Here is a 17,046-nt window from a genome sequence, read left to right on the forward strand (position 1 = left end):
CTGTATCTTGTTCCATTTGGCTATTATCCTCCAGGTTAATCGGAAACAAACAAACAAACACTCACTCACTCACTTTAGTCACTTTACTCTGTGACTAAATGCTGTTTCCTATAAGTTCTCTATGATATGCTCGTTCTGTAATCAAGTGCTATTTCTTAACACCTTGTGTAATGCATTTGTGTAATGCATACTTTCAAATAGTAACAACTTCTCAATCTTTAGTTTCCCATGAGACAGGTGGACGTACCCTATAAATTAACGGAGGCACCACACGTGTGTCTAGTACGAGAGTCATTTAAAATTAATTTCAGACAATTTCAGAGAGCATGTAAACATTTATTTGGGCCAATTCAAATGTTTACCAGACAGTGAAGCTAAATCACATGTTGAGCATTGCTTCTGATCCACGATAGTCAGAGATTCTTGGTTCAATGACATCTATAAATTGTATGCGACTTGGATCCCAGATGCAGTCCTCCTCCAGACCACTGGGCACCATGCCACACTTTGGTGGCACCCAGGCAGTGTCAAAACCGTGTTGGTTCCAGGTCTTCTGCATGGGGTGGCCCTGGTAGTCAATTCTCTTCACCTTACCCACATTGGCCACCATCCTGATGACCACCCTCTGATGTTCAGGCAGGTTCAGGGGGTAGCGGCTGGCCTTCTGCAGGTCTCGACTCACGTACACCCCCGGCCCCAACATGCCGTCCATTGATTGTTTGAAGCCATGACTCATGATGCTCTGGGCGCTCTGCCTGGTGGTGCCGTGGTACATGATGTAGGTCTGGTTCTGCTCAGGTTCCTGCAGGACCAGTCGTTGGACTCCATGAGGAAGTACAAAGTCATTCTCTGCCCACATGGTAGCTGTAGAGAAGAACACAGGTTAACCACCAAATACAATGTCAGCCATCTGTCTGCCACAATACCTTTATCTTTACTTGTACATACTTGAAGAAATGTCAAACCAGTTGCATGGTCAAAATTGTGAATTATTCTCTCATTATGTTGTACCGTGATGATGTAGAATATGTGTCGTTACCAAATCTTAATCGAGTCATATACCTAAAGTAACGTGACACATTTGTTGTGTTAAACACAAAAATTCTGCATTGATGCTGGTCGTTATTTTGAAATGCACCTTTTGCCCGACCTTCACCACACACACATTACATTCAATAAGAAACTTCAAATAAACCCTAATGTCATGGGAAAATACTACTGCCAATACTGATAACTCATATGTCCCACATTGTGGATCTAAAGAAAGTTATTTATTGAAAACTTACCTTGTATTAGAATTGTACAGGATCAGTGTTCTGGTCAATCTTAGTAGCTCTGTCTTTTTGTCTCCTTGTTCGACTATAAAAGTTTTGAAGGCGTGTCATATCACAAACATACTATGGGTGTGGTTTCACTTCATAGCATCTGCAAAGATGTATAATAACCAAAGATTTATTTCAAGTTAGTTGTAATGTTGGTGTTAGTTGTGAGTGTTGTAAGGTTATTATAGAGTTAAGTCAAGTTTTCAGGTTTTAAGTTAATTTGGCTTTTGCAACAAGTAGCAGTGTTGGTACACTGGAATTCTTGGGTTACGAGTCATTTTAAGGATTCACGGCAACTTTCGTTTTCTATTTCAGAGAAATTGTTCTCGTGCAGAAAATGTACAAATGAAACTGTAGGAGAGAGAGAAAGGTAGTTGTGACTGCCACTGCAGCTGTCTGGTTCCTGTCCCTTTTACGCCCCCTCCTGGTACGCTTGTTTTTGTATGTTCCTGTCCTGCCTGAACCCTCCACACCTGTCACCCCTTACCTCATCATCCTGCAGTACATCATTGAAGTTCTGCTTCACTGAACTTCAATGAACTTTGTGATATAACACAATGAGTTACCATTTTTATACATCCATTTTAATAGCATTTTTATACATGGCTTAAACTGGTTGGGATATATGTAATATATGTTTTATATCGTTTTTATACGTAGTGTATATACCCATTTATTTATGTAGGTACATCACTGCATTATCCTGAGCCTATTAAAACAGAATGTTGTTCTTTGTTACTGTAAAGTGAAATTGAATGACAATAAAGGTGACTGAACTGAACCCCGGCTTTCCAACCACGCTTCATCAGATAATTATCACAGCTACCATGATAGTATTCGCTTCCAGACCCCTCAAGTACTACTTGAACTCTTGCATTTGCTAACCTGTTTTTCCATGTTCCCAGTATCATACACCAGGGACGAATCTAGGTTCCCACTTTTGGAGGGGCTAAGCCCCTAAATAAAACCTATTGTTTTTCCTGGGACCCAGCAAAACTAGGGGGGTCTGGAGGCATGTTCCCCCAGAAGACATTTTTGAAAATATCCTTTTAAATTGTGTCATTTAGTGGATTTGAGGGACAGAAATTAACACATTTTGATTTAAAATATGAAAGAAAAGTTTTTTTTGGGGGGGGGGGCTAATGAAACTTTTGGGGGAGGGGGCTCCAGCCCATGTCATTCACCGCTCAAATACCTTTTCCCTTCATATAATATCATCATAAACGTAAAAGGGCAAGTTTTTGGACAATGGATGACGAGCTCTCCTTCACGGCCCACATCGCCGCAGTCTCCCGGTCTTGTAGATTCACCCTCTACAACATCCGAAAGATCAGGAGATACCTGTCTGAGCACTCCACCCAGCTGCTAGTCCAAGCACTGGTCCTCTCCAAGTTGGACTACTGCAACTCGCTGCTCGCTGGTCTCCCAGCATGTGCAACCCGCCCTCTTCAGAGGATTCAGAATGCAGCGGCCCGCCTGGTCTACAATCTACCCAGACGCTCCCATGTTACCCCGCTCCTCATCTCCCTCCACTGGCTACCCATCAACGCCCGTATCAGATTCAAGACCCTGGTACTGACCTTCCGAGCAGTGAACGGGACTGCACCCATCTACATCAAGTCTCCCCTGCAACCTTACACCCCCACCCGTCACCTACGGTCTTCTTCAGACAACCGCCTGGTGGTCCCACCGCTCAAGACTGCCCGGTCCCAACACAAGCTCTTCTCCTGCCTGGCGCCCCAATGGTGGAACCAGCTCCCCACCTCCATCAGGGACACTGACTGTCTCCCCACCTTCAAGAAAAGGCTCAAGACGCACTTGTTCCGGGAGTACAACGGCACTTAAGAATGCTTGGCTGGATTTGTTAGTCTCCTCCAGGATCACTACGACTCTTATTTGAGTGACTTGTTGCTATTGTAGGTTAGATATAACGAAGTTAAGTCTTGTACTTGCTGTGTAATATTTTACTGTTGATTGTTCTTTTACAGGTACAGTCCTGCACTTTTGTGGTTCATGTTGTTTTATTTGTAACTTTTATAACTACATGCTCTTATGGGTCTTCCCTTTTGGCACTTGTTTAGCTTTTTCACAATGTATGCTTCATGTTTTGGCTGCTTGCAATGTTTGGGACTATCTCGTTGTTATGTTCAGTGACCTATGCTCTTTTGTAAAGCTCTCTCTTGGAAGTCGCTTTGGATAAAAGCGTCTGCTAAATGAATAAATGTAAATGTAAATGTAAGTTGTGGTTGTGTGGTTTTTAAGTGTAGTTTGCTTATATCTGTCCCACTTGGCTCTGATTCTCCGGGTTAATCACAAACAACCATTATCAGAAACAGAAACAGGTCTTGAAAAGGGATAGATTTATTTGTAATTGCCATGAGAAGGACACGGCAAGTATTTGAACCTGGAATCTTCACTGTCTTACGTCACTGATGCGTTATAGTTAGCACAAGAAAACCAGCACTGATTAAACTTCTCTGTCAATCTACATTACAATAAATGAAGTCGTTTCTTTTTCTCATCTTTTTATTAATATGTTAATCTCTCCAAAAAGTGCAAATAAAGGCATCAACATACTGTAATACATGACATTTGTATCTGTTTCATTCCTCGGTCCTAATTGTTTTAGTCTACTTCTACAGCTGACCATTACAATGCAGAGAGGTAAGAGTAGGAGAAAGGAAGGAGAGCAAGAAAGGACAAAAACATGCTTCTGCTAATCTGTGTGTGTGTGTGTGTTTGTGTGCGCGCGCGCGCGCTAAGTCGCCACACGGGTAGTAAATGTATTTACACTATAATGTACAATCAGAGACAGAAGAAAACCAACATCACAAAATGGAGACTTTGATGACATTCTTCAATTGGACGAAAGTCTTTCAGCTTATGGTGGGCATTGTCTGATCCTCTGTTGTCACATGGTACTGGTGCTGGCCACCAGTAAAGTCTTGTCATAATTCAAATGTTGCAGCTGGGAGCAGACCATGGCTAAACTGTTTAGCGTGGGCTTTACCTTATTACTATCAAGTGATGTTCGAGAGCTTGATCTCTCTGCAGGTCTTTCTCTCACAGCGTGGACATTCATGAGTCAGCAGACTCGATGTTCCGACTGAGAGACTGGCGAACGCAAGCTACAGACCAGCTAGCTGCTACAGGGTGTGCTAACAACAGTTTCCAACCTGAAGCATCGAAGCATCCACAAGAGCACACTCTACCAGCAAACGTTCTCAGAAAGGATTTGGGGCCAAGTTTCCTCTTGTTGACAGGTTCCAACTAGTGGACAGCAACTGTAAGCTCTTCCATGTCAAAAAGAGTGTGAATGCTAAAGGAAAAATCTCCTATACGTATGCAACGTACACGGTTGATGACATTCAATTGGTAGAATATTGAGACGTTGATGTCCACAGGACACATGCGAGAGTCAGTGCAATGCCAGTTCCTGATAGACACCTAAGCCCACACACAGAGGCAGAAACACTTGTTAAAGGAGCAGTCAATCATTTTCCATTTCCTGTCGCAGTGGACTGCTAGACCACATGTTTGTAAACGGATGAAGTGTTACACCTATATTTTTTGCTTTATGGCTGAGTGGCATTTGAAAAGTAACAAAGTGCCCCTTTAAGAAATGTATGTTTACATGCAGGGATATATATATATATATATATACTTTTTTTCCCCTTACATCCCTTTAAGCACTGAGAGCTACATGATAGGCTGGACCTTTCCATAGGCTGGGGAGCTGTAGAGAGCTACACAACCTACATTAGCTTATAAACTGAGATATAACATATTACAAGTTAAATAGTACACAGGTTTTGCATCTGGCTGGTTTGAGTCATATATGAAAGTCATATTGAGGTGCTTTTGGTATCGGAGAATACTGTAGAGGATCTAATCTGAGGAACCTAGAACATGGGTCAGCCAGTTGTATCAACTGCATACATACATGATCTGAAATCACAGTGACAGTACAAAACTCACAATGTGTCAGTTATACTGCTGGTAAGAAAATGAATAGGCTAGACACTTTGAAAGAAGAAACACATCGGGTACACAGGAGTGAGTGGATTGCCAAAAATCGAGTAAACTACGAGTTTGGGGAAAACATTCTTGGTTAGACGAGATCCATACCCTGTATAAGACCGTCAAAGGTTTTCAGTGTTTGTTAGACTGACCCTCGGGTACAAGCTGGGACGAATGATTCTGAGTCTGGACCTTGACTAGAGCAGGAAAGAACTAGCCTTCTGTTCTGTCACACTCTCACAGGAGGGGCAGCCTCCGACATTCTAACCCTCAGACTTATATTTTGTTCTAGAAGGTTCCTTTATAGGAAAGAGTGTCAATTTTGAATGGGTGTCACTATTATGGCAGACTGCCCCATATAGCTAGAGGGGGGAATACAAAGCATGCCAATTGACAGACATAAAAAAAATGTTCCTCAGTGAATGGGTTTGGCTTGTACTTAGAGTTGATACATTAGCGATCAATGCCCATGTTTAGGACCCTGAGAGGTGTAGGTCATCGTTTAGTGTTTACACAACAAGTGAGTTATCACATACTTCCATCATTAAGATGACGTACTTTTCAGCTCCTAAATACTGTAGTTCAATTGCAAGGAGAGACAGTGACTAATCTAAGCACAGAAATGTTCCCTGAACAACATTGCACACTGAGACCTTAAAGTGGAGTAAACCATTGCAGTTTCTCCCTCAAATGAATTAAATATACAAATAATAATTTAGAAAAGGACCCTATCAGTGAAAAATGAAATCATGATTCTTGTTTTAAAAAACATTCTTCTGAAATACATATTTTTTAAATTCGAAACAATCTTGTGACCTAATTCTGATTTACAAAACTTTTAGGTTTAGCATTCTTCAAACCGTTTTGCTTTAATAGATACTTATGTTGACTACTGCCTTTAAAGAGGTAAAGGTTAACTGTGTTTACTTGTCGACATACACCCTCGGACTTACCCTCCTAAACCGCTCCTCCTATTATTCAAAAGGAAAATTGACAGACCTATCATGGTCCAGAAAGTGAAAAAACACATTCTTCTTCATTGGTCAGGAGAAGCTCCAACTTCCTGTTTTGTAAGTTATAAATAAGTTTCCTTCAACAGACCAACCAAAGAAGATAGACATCACAAAGATCGAAACGTACGCATAAAGACTGGAAGACTTTCACAGCACATGCTCGCTAACAGTAGCAAAAAAGTCCAATAAACAAGTTACAAATGTCACGATAAAAAACAGAAACCACAACAACAACCTTTACAACAACAATTCATGTGGTCGGCATCTGTACATCCATCCACTTAGCTTGAAGTGTCTATATGTGTGTGTTTGTGTGTGTGTGTTTGAGTGTGGGTCTGTGGTTTAATGTCGAGACACTGACACAAACAAGAGCCTCTCTTCTGAGGCGAATATACAAAATGGCGGACGGGTTGACCTGAGGCATGTCCAGTTGAGCGCTCATCCGTGGAGGAGAGACAGGAAGACCAGACTGGTTTTAGGTAGGCAGACTCTGGAAGCGCCACTGTGTTTGCAGTTTGAGTCTTACATGGTGGACCCAGGGGGAGAGGGTTGGGACACAGGAAACTGGCCCTCGGGGTCAAAGGTTGAAACCTGCTCGTAGGCCGGGAGGACACAGGTCTTGACCCTGGATCGTGGCATCGTCTGCTGGTGGGTGCGAGGATAAGGCGCTTTTTTCGAGGGGACTGGTTTGAGGTCTTCGGAGAAGGTCATCCGATTTATGCCCACTCCCTTTTCAATGCTCACTTAATTTTGCCCCTTCATTTGAAACGGCACCATCTAAATAGTAGCAGACTGCAACCACACCTCTGTAACCGTAGAGACGTATACAGTATGTAACTATGCATGTATGTATGCATGTTTGTATGTTTGCACAGCACGTATGTTCGAATGGCATGTCCGTATGTACAGCATGTATGGTTACATGAATGTATGTACTATGTATCTATCTCGTATGTATGTCTGTTATAACCCTGGTCTACCTACACGTTTGGGATGGTTCAGTTCAGTTTCTTTTCACGTGGTCAGGTTCAGAACAGACTCTTGCCGGTCCTGTCACACATCTACGTAACCCAGGGACAGCATGTGCATCGACACCCACACACACTGCCCTCTGTCTGTCTGTCTGTCTGTCTGTCTGTCTGTCTGTCTGTCTGTCTGTCTGTCTGCCTGTCTGCCTGTCTGCCTGTCTGTCTGTCTGTCTGTCTGTCTGTCTGTCTGTCTGTCTGTCTGCCTGTCTGTCTGTCTGTCTGTCTGTCAGCCTGTCTGCCTGTCTGTCTGTCTGTCTGCCTGTCTGTCTGCCTGTCTGCCTGTCTGCCTCTGTACATAAATGACCATGCAGAGGGAACCATATCTACAGTCTGCATTCCTACGTAGTGGTTGAAAACAAACACCACAGGTTACATTTCAACACTGTCTGTGGGTACAGGACAACTTCCAAGCCCAGTGGGAATGGGTGGAAAGCAAGAGAGCAAGAGAGAGAGAGAGAGAGAGAGAGGGTGGAGAGAGTCGGAAAGGAGGAGAAAAGTGAGGCAATAGGAAGGAACAGAGAAAAGCGGGAAGTACGAGAAAAGAGAGCAACCCAAGCGACGGGACAAGAGGGCTCATCGTTGCAGGGGGTTAAGATGGCCAGGCGACTGACAGTGATTGGCTGACCCTCGGTGAGTCGGCGTGGACGGGCCCGGGGAGTAATTCTGATTGGTCGTCGCCCTATGCGTCGGCGTCGCCGGGCCCGGCGAGAGATTCCGGTTGGCCGCGGCCCCGTGCGACGGCGAGAGGCAGTGGGAGGCGGTCGCCGGGTAGCCGCAACAATGGGCGGGGGAGTCGCTCCCGAAGGCCCCCCCGGGGGGCGAGGAGGAGAAGAAGGGGGAGGAGGGCATGGGGGAGGAGGAGAAGGAGCGGTGGATGGGGGAGGAGGAGGGGGACATGAGGGGGCTGGTCTGGAGGCGCCACAGGAGCTCCTCGTTGTTGCGGCTCAGACGCTTCTTCTCGCTGCTCTCCTTCTCCACCGAGCCCTGGAGGTTGGCGTTCTCCTCGGACAACTGCCTGCGGGGGTCACGCACACACACAAACACACACACACACACAAACACACACACACAAACAATATTCAATGACGTCAACCGTTTCTCCGAGCCATTTGACAAGAGTTCTGTGTAAAACACGAGCAAATAGATGTGACTTTCATGTGTGTGTGTGTGTGTGTTACCTGGACAGAGCTAGGTTCTTGTCGATACGAGCCATCAGGTCCTCGTTCTGCTGCTGGAGAACCTGGACCTTCTCCTCCAGGAAGACGTTCTTTTGGGCCTGCTCAAGAAGTGGAACGGCGGACGAACCTTCAATTCTCCAAACACACACTATGTATGATGTATGTAAACCCCATCAGTTGTGTGTAAACCATTGTGACATTCCAAATCCATGCAACGAGGATTACAATACTACATCATGCCCACAAGGTGGCACATACATGCTAATGTTCACAATGTTACTGTAAACTGAATTTGATCGCAGGTGATAAAGATGAGTGCATGGACACAGTGTGTGTGTGGGGGTGTGTGTGGGTGTGTGTGTGTGTGTGTGTGTGTGGGGGGGTGTGTGTGTGTGTGATGGCATATTATGCCTACCACTTTCTCCAGATCAGATATCTTTCTCTCCTGTTGATGTATCTGCTGGTTCTTCATCTCCACCACTTCTTTCAGACTCTTGAGTTCTTCATCAATATGCTGATATGGAGCCAGAGCTTCCTATTGCACAAACACACAAACACCCACAGTTCACGTCAGTTCAAAAGGTTTGTGTCTGTGTATGCGTGTGTTTATGTGTTTGTGTGTGTGTGTGTGTGTGGGTGTAGTAGAGTACCACTATCTGTTCGTCTGTGCTTCTCCTGAGAGCCTCTTCAAAGCGCTTTGCTCTGTCCCTCAGACCCTGGTTCTGGAATGTGAGCGTGTCCACCTGGTCCTGAGCACACACACACCACACACACACACACACACACCACACACACACCACACACACACCACACACACACCACACACACACCACACACACACACCACACACACACACACACACCACACACACACCACACACACACCACACACACACACACCACACACACACACTCACCACACACACACCACACACACACCACACACACACACACCACACACACACCACACACACACCACACACACACACCACACACACACACACACACACCACACACACACACACACACCACACACACACACCACACACACACACACACACCACACACACACACACCACACACACACCACACACACACCACACACACACACACCACACACACACACCACACACACACCACACACACACACACACCAAACACACACACATTATTCTTTATGTTCCATTTTCCTATCATTAGCAGCAAAAGCTCATCTTCCTGACAATAGGAGTAAAGATGAACTGCTAAACCCTTCAACAGTTGAAGAGTGACTGTACCGCCACTTCCAGCAGTCTAAGTGTACTGAACCTCCAGCAGTCAAACTGTACTAAACCTCCAGCAGTCTAAGTGTACTGAACCTCCAGCAGTCTAAGTGTACTGAACCTCCAACAGTCTAAGTGTACTGAACCTCCAACAGTCTAAGTGTACTGAACCTCCAACAGTCTAAGTGTACTGAACCTCCAACAGTCTAAGTGTACTGAACCTCCAACAGTCTAAGTGTACTGAACCTCCAACAGTCTAAGTGTACTGAACCTCCAACAGTCTAAGTGTACTGAACCTCCAGCAGTCTAAGTGTACTGAACCTCCAACAGTCTAAGTGTAACTGTACCTGCAGAGAAAGTCGCAGCTTCTCAAAATTCTCCTCCAGAATAATCTTCTGCTGCTCATGGGCTTTCCTCAGGTCTGCAAAGAGAGGGAGAGAAAGGTAGGGAGACAGAGAGATAGATGGGGAGAAGGAGATTGGGACAAGAGAGCGAGAGCGGAAAGAGAGGGTAAAAAAAGGACAGATAATAATATTGGAAGAAGGAGAAAAGGAGATGGAGAGACAGGAAGAAAGGGAAAGAGAGATGGGGAGACAGAGAGAAAGAAAGAGGAAAGCGAAAGATAGAAAGAGAGCGTGGAAGGGAGAGAGAGAGAGTTAGGGTGGGGTCCTGATCTGATCTGTTTACACACGGGCTCTTTGTCACACACGTACCCCTCACAGTGCGCACATGCTCCTCGTGCAGTGTTGCCATGGTGATGTTGTGCATGTCTCTCAGCTCCTGAACAGCAGCCTGATGGTTGATGGTCAGTTCCTCCATCTAACCAACACACACACAAACAGGTTTAAAAAAAATGATTGGGTATCCTAGTAGTCTGCAGATTGGCTGAACACATTCCCGATTGCAAACACTGGAAAGACTACAATTCCCACGCTGCCTCTCTCTAACCTGTTCCTGCTGCTGTGCCCTCAGCTCCTCCACCTCGGATTGATGCTCCGCCATTAGGTGATCCGTCTCGCCTGAGTGACACTTCCTGAGCCCGGCCTCCACCGCTGCTAACTCCGCCTCCTGCTGTTGCTGCAGTTCCTGGAGCTCACGCTCAAACCCCGCCTCCAGCTCCTCCTTCTCCCGCTGAAGCATCTCCCATTGGACAGCGTTCGCAGCTGGGCGGAAAGGGAAGGCAGTATTACATGACGCAATTTGAACTTGGTTGAAATGATATAAATTATTATATAATTATATAATTACATGGATATCCTGCAATACATACGTTTTGGCCCACTTTTCAGGACTACTATTGTGGTAACGGAGATGACTGGAGGGGGTTACTTACCCACTTCATGTCTGATCCTCTGTATTTCATTGTTCAGTTCCTTCTCATTCAGTGACGCGCACTCAACCTGAAACACGCACACACACACACACGCAAAATGACCCCCAAATCTTTCAGTGGGTTAACCGTTGGTCAAATTGGACCTGAACAGTTCCATCACGTGAACAGCAGAGAGCGTGGTTTCTCTTCTCCCAGCGGGGGCTTTCGTACAAGAGTTCACCCTGTACTCATCATTCTCATCAGCAAATAGGGGTGAAATGAGTATTTCAAAATGGATCCCAAATGATGTCTAATGGTATTCCCAGTACAGATCTCATAGTTGACCTGTACCGCATGAGTCATCACGTGTAGCACTTTCCTTCAGGAACTCAGCCATGAGTCACTCAATGCTCCTCTGGTTGACCTGCCTCACACTTACCTCCTGACTGTAACCATGGCACCCTAACCACCTCATATGCATATCTCCCAGCTGCCTCGGCGGCGGCCGCGTTAGCAGAGACACAAACCGGGACAGAGTCAGTCGGCCGTGTGACACTTTAAACTGTGGCGCTGTCTCACCAGGTCTGGTGGCTAGACACTCTCTCTGAGAGTACAACACTCTGACCGCCAGCTGAACCATCACCCTGAGACCTGGGTGTGTGGTGGTGTGTGTGTGTGTGACTGTGTTAAAGAATATCTGTGTGTGTCAGAGAGAGCGAGAGAGAGAGAGAGGGGGAGAGGGAGAGACAGAGAGAGAGAGAGAGAGAGAGAGAGAGAGAGAGAGGGACAAAGAAAGAGAGAGAGAGAGAGAGAGAGAGACAGAGACAGAGACAGAGACAGAGAGAGAGAGAGAGAGAATGTGTGAAAGTGCCCGTGAGTGCCAGCGTGTGGGCGAGACTCGGCATGTCTGCCTGCTGGATCTGGGCTCGATCAAATGCGCACCACGGCCTGGTTATCTTCCAGTGACAGGCAGAATATGTGGTCCTGGGGAGCCCTCAAAGGAGACCGTCTGGAGGTGTGAAGACCAGCAGAGATGCGGTCCTCTAGTCCTGTAGTCTGCCTGCCTGCCTGCCTGCCTGCCTGCCTGCCTGCCTGCCTGCCTGCCTGCCTGCCTGCCTGCCTGCCTGCCTGCCTGCCTGCCTGCCTGCCTGCCTGCCTGCCTGCCTGCCTGCCTGCCTGCCTGCCTGCCTGCCTGCCTGCCTGCCTGCCTGCCTGCCTGCCTGCCTGCCTGCCTGCCTGCCTGCCTGCCTGCCTGCCTGCCTGTCTATCTGTCTGTCAGCATGGCCTCTGCTCTTTCTATGCCTCCACTCCACTTCACCCACAAATACACCAAACAACATGGTATGTAAACAACCTGGCTGACATGTCAGTCACGAGCTCACGAGAATGCGAGAACCTTGTCAGAAAAGACCTCGCGACGAAACCAACAACGAGTTTGCGAGACCTCGTCCCATCTCATGATCTCAGCCTTGTTTGGAAGGCCTTTCGCTGTGTCCCTTTGGAATCCGGGCCAGGTTTGCGGCGGTGCCGGGCTAGCTACCTTCTGGCAGTAGTGCTGTGTGGTGATGATGAAGACCTCCAGGCCCAGCGTGGTCCTCCTCAGATCCTCCCTCAGGCTCCTCAGACGCTCGTCCTGCTGCTCGCAGCAGCCCTGCAGCCTCTGCACCTGGAGCGCCACACGGGAGAACACAGTAGAGTCCAGGAGAACATTGGAGAGTCCAGGAGAACAGAGTACAATGTGGTATATTGGCGAATAGTGGAAAATGGCAGACTCGAGTAGAACATAGCGTAGAGTAGAGTAAAATGTAGTAGAGTGCAGTAGAACACAGTAGAACATTGTAGAGTAGAACATAGAAGAGTAGAACATACTAGAGCCCATCACAATAAAGTAGAACAATAGTAGATTAGAGTACTAGAGCAGAGTGGAACAGGTTCGAGCACTGAAGGGAATGTTCCATAATTCGTTGACAGCGGACTGGTGCAGGATACCTCTTCCCGCTGGTTCTCCCTCTCCCTCTCCCTCTCCTCCGCCTCCCTGTCTCTCTCCCTCCGCTGTGCCTCCTCCTTCTCCCTCTGCAGGCTCTCCTGCTGCTCCTGCTGCTGCCTGAAGGGGGCGACGCGCCGGGGAGAGCCAGGGGGGACGGAGCCTCGAACAGTGGCTGCAGGACGCTGCCTGGACTGGACTGGAGAGAGAAGAGAGAGAGAGACAATGAGAGAGAGAGAGAGAGAGAGAGAGAGAGAGAGAGAGAGAGAGAGAGAGAGACAGAGAGAGACAGAGAGGGAGTTAATTGAGTCTTAATCATACTTGCCCTTTTGAAAGAAAAATAAGCTTGTGACACACATAACCAATGAACAGATTTATCATTTATCAACCATCTGGCTGCTTCTACTTTACAAGCCTGCATAAACTAACACATAAAACACCTCTATAACCACTACAGTGAAATACATCGCCTGAAAAGGTTCGTTTAAGGAATGTTTTTACCAGAATATTCATAGAAATCTTGCTTAAAGGCAGGGTAGGTAGGTTTTGCGAACCTAGCTATTTTGAAATGAGATCGAAAGGATTCAAAACAAAATATCTCACCACCTTCCTACCAAGCCACTCCCCCAAAACACATGAATAGGTAAACAGACAGACAAGTAGCCTGTCCAATCATTGCATTCGGTCTGAACAAAATTATTGGTTGTCTTTATCACATTACATTTACATGTATTCATTTAGCAGACGCTTTTATCCAAAGCGACTTCTAAGAGTGAGCTTTACAAAAGTGCGTAGGTCAATGATCATAAACAACGAGATAGCCCCAAAAACATTGCGGGTAGCGAAAACATGAAGCATACATTGCGAGAGGCAAATGAGTGCCCATGGGAAGAAACATAAGAGCATGTTGTTTAAACAAATTTAAAATTAAACAACATGAACCCCAAAAGTGCAAGAGAGCTTATTACCTTCCTGCAACGCCCACGGATATAGGCTTTATTGAATTTGACTGTCAAACCTTTCGATTTATTGGTTGCCATCAGGATGCAAAGTTTATTTAAGCAAATGACAAAAAAGTGCTTTTAGAAAAAGTATTGGGGGGGGGGGGGGGTAATGATTCTCTCTATCCATCACTGTATCCTTCTGTCCATCCTTCTATCATTGTTAAGGCTTTTCTCCATCCTTCAATTCCTCTTTAATCCTCTGATCTATCACGCTAGAAGAGGGACAGAGTGAGTGAGTGACAAGGGAGGGACCATTCCAACCAGCCTCTTGACACGATCTGAAAGGTGAAGGCTGTTGTTGATGATGCCTCATGGGTGTAGGTGAGCGTCTGGTCACGGGACACTCAGACAATACTGGCTTGGCATCACTGTTGAATGTGTGCGTGCGTGTGAATGTGTGTGTCTGTGCAGATGGGGTTGATCGTATCAACAGCCTGCTGTCTTTATTGAGCAGGCCCAGGCGACAGGATGATCCATGGGCATCATTAATAACCGGAAACGCCACGAGGGACAAAGGGGAAGTGGGTTTGTTTGTGCGTGTGTGTGTGTGTGTGTATTTCACTGGTTCTTTCTGGGCACAGTACCCTGACAGAAGGATTGAGTCGCAGGTAGACATTCTGGGCTCATGACACACGTCCTGTTCAGGTGCATGATGGGTAATGCCAGGGTGTTACGTGTGAGTGATTGGTCTCACTCATCTCCAAGCAGACAAACACACAACCTCAGGGAGGGTTTTCCTCCTGAGAAAAGGGGCCACCATTAAGGGGTCATTGATTCACAGGAGGGACGATTAACCTCAATATCTCTCTCTCTCTCTCTCTCTCTCTCGCTCTCTCTCTCTCTCTCCCTCTTCTTTCTCTCTCTCTCTCTCTCTCTCTCTCTCTCACACACACACACACACATACAAAAAGGTGCCCATGTAGACGTTCAAACACACACACACACATGAACACACACAAATCCATTCACACAAACACACACACTTAAACACAATATTCACACACAACACACACACAGAACCACACACAGACACACACATGGCTGTTCACAGACAATCCCTTCTAACTGCTTCCATTTATCCCCGTGGGTTGGTCTCCATGGCGACCTGAGATGGGTGGAGGGAGGTGGTCTTTCCCAGGTAATGAGTGAGAGAGACAGAGAGCGGGAGGGAGGGAAGGAGGGAAGGAGGGAGGGAGGGAAGGAAGGAGGGAAGGAAGGAGGGAAAGAGGGAGGGAAGGAGGGAGGAAAGGAGGGAAGGAGGGAAGGAGGGAGGGAGGGAAGGAAGGAGGGAAGGAAGGAGGGAAGGAGGGAGGGAAGGAGGGAGGGAAGGAGGGAAAGAGGGAAGGAGGGAAGGAGGGAAGGAGGGAGGGAAGGAGGGAAGGAGGGAAGGAGGGAAGGAGGGAAGGAGGGAAGGAGGGAGGGATCAGGCCCCTTGCCTTTGGCTGAGAAAAGGAGAGGAGAATATGCAATCCTGAGAAAGGGGGGTGGTGGCTGGAGCGGGGTGATGATGGCAATACATGGAGGAGAGAGGAATGGGGGGATGTGACGGATGGAAGGGATGTGAGGGATGGATGGATGGAAGGAGGGATGGGGGTATGGAGGGACATGAGAGATGTGAGGGATGGAGGGATGTGAGAAGAATAGCCCGGCAACAGAAATCATGTGTAGAGAACCCATCATCTCCGGAGACAGAGAAAAGGAGCGGAGACACACACACAGCCTCACACTCCCTTACACATCCCCAAACATCCACACGCACAAACCGGCACACAAGCCATCATTTCATGTTTAAAAAAAACATTTGTCTCCCTGAAGAACAGTAGAATGATTTCTTCCCTCTGATAACGACTTTTGGATGCCATATGTGCACACACACACACACACACACACACACATAAAGGTTCAGGAGAGAACACTGAATTCTAAGTGATCTTGGAGAGCAGAGCGTGAAGAGAACATATCATGATGGAGGTGTGTGTGTGCACGTGCGTGTGTGTTTGTGTGCCTGTGTGTCCATGCGTGCGTGTGGTTCATGTGTGTATGTGCGCGCGAGTGTCTAAGCGTCTTGGAGTATGCGTGCGTGCACTTGTGCGTGTACTTGTGTGTATGCTTGTGTGTGTGTGTGCATGTGTGTGTGCATGTGTGTGTGTGTGAGGGGTGCATAATGAAGAAGGGCTGGCAGTGAGAGTTAACAGTGGGGGAAGAGGAGAGGAAGAGAGATGGAGAAGATGATGAGGAGAATATGCACAGTGAGAGGATGGGTGGGTGGATAGGGGGGGCTTTGGGAAGTGGGGACTGGGAGGGTGGGGGTGGTAAGGGGGTGGTCTGGAGGTGTGGGGGTTGGGTAGTAGGTGAAAGTAATGAGAATTCACCAGACATTTGGTAAAGGCTTAAGCGTGTGTGTGTGTGTGTGTGTGCGCAAAAGTATGTCTGGGTGTTTTAATGTTTGGCTCTCCATGATGTGTTCTGATGTGTGTGTGTGTGGTGTAGTGCGTGTGTGTGGTGTAGTGTGTGTGTGTGTGACTCACCAGGGGACTGGGGTTTGGGGGGAACCACAGCGAGTCTCTTGGGGGAGGAGGGTAGAGAGCGAGTGATCTCTGAGCCTCTCTGGAACTCCTTCCGGCCAACTGTCAAGAGAAACACAGGAACACACAAAAAAGGTCATTGTAGTTCTCTCAACATCAAACTTTTAAAACGAAATGTACTCTCCCCAACCAAAGGTTGTCTTTCTCAAACTCTCTCAAACTGAAACTTATAACTCCGTTTCATCGCTCATACGCTCTCTGAGAGTCTGAGCTTGAAATGTGATAGATTCGCACGAGAGCTTATTTTTCATCTGCAAAGTTTGAACTCAGACTGCACTTTTTCAATCTCTCTTGCTCATCTGTCCAATTTCTCCTCCCATCACTCCCCTTTTTCATCTC

At 46.9% G+C, this 17,046-nt stretch overlaps 2 protein-coding genes across 2 annotated transcripts in view; both read right to left on the minus strand.

The window, feature by feature from the left end:
• Positions 1-315: 315 nt before the first annotated feature.
• LOC146288406 (uncharacterized) lies at positions 316-1,432 on the minus strand. The gene is made up of 2 exons (XM_084698004.1): positions 1,287-1,432; positions 316-864 (listed from the first exon to the last, which is right to left on the minus strand). Exon 2 carries the CDS (start codon positions 857-859, stop codon positions 380-382), a length of 480 nt encoding a protein of 159 aa, XP_084554130.1. The 5' UTR covers positions 860-864; positions 1,287-1,432; the 3' UTR covers positions 316-379.
• A 6,486-nt stretch (positions 1,433-7,918) lies between these two features.
• mtus2a (microtubule associated tumor suppressor candidate 2a) overlaps positions 7,919-17,046 on the minus strand; it is a 33,977-nt gene continuing 24,849 nt past the window's right edge. Inside the window, exons 6-16 of the mRNA XM_084698770.1 lie at positions 16,651-16,749; positions 13,124-13,317; positions 12,675-12,800; positions 11,156-11,222; positions 10,771-10,985; positions 10,536-10,641; positions 10,170-10,243; positions 9,212-9,310; positions 8,977-9,096; positions 8,562-8,662; positions 7,919-8,398 (exon numbers count right to left, since the gene is read on the minus strand). Of these exons, the coding sequence (XP_084554896.1) occupies positions 7,957-8,398; positions 8,562-8,662; positions 8,977-9,096; positions 9,212-9,310; positions 10,170-10,243; positions 10,536-10,641; positions 10,771-10,985; positions 11,156-11,222; positions 12,675-12,800; positions 13,124-13,317; positions 16,651-16,749 (1,643 nt within the window). The 3' untranslated portion in view covers positions 7,919-7,956. The remainder of the gene's footprint in view (positions 8,399-8,561; positions 8,663-8,976; positions 9,097-9,211; positions 9,311-10,169; positions 10,244-10,535; positions 10,642-10,770; positions 10,986-11,155; positions 11,223-12,674; positions 12,801-13,123; positions 13,318-16,650; positions 16,750-17,046) is intronic.

The sequence above is a fragment of the Hypomesus nipponensis genome, chromosome 5 (genome assembly GCF_054491055.1).
Source record: "Hypomesus nipponensis isolate SF chromosome 5, ASM5449105v1, whole genome shotgun sequence".
Lineage (NCBI taxonomy): Eukaryota > Metazoa > Chordata > Actinopteri > Osmeriformes > Osmeridae > Hypomesus > Hypomesus nipponensis.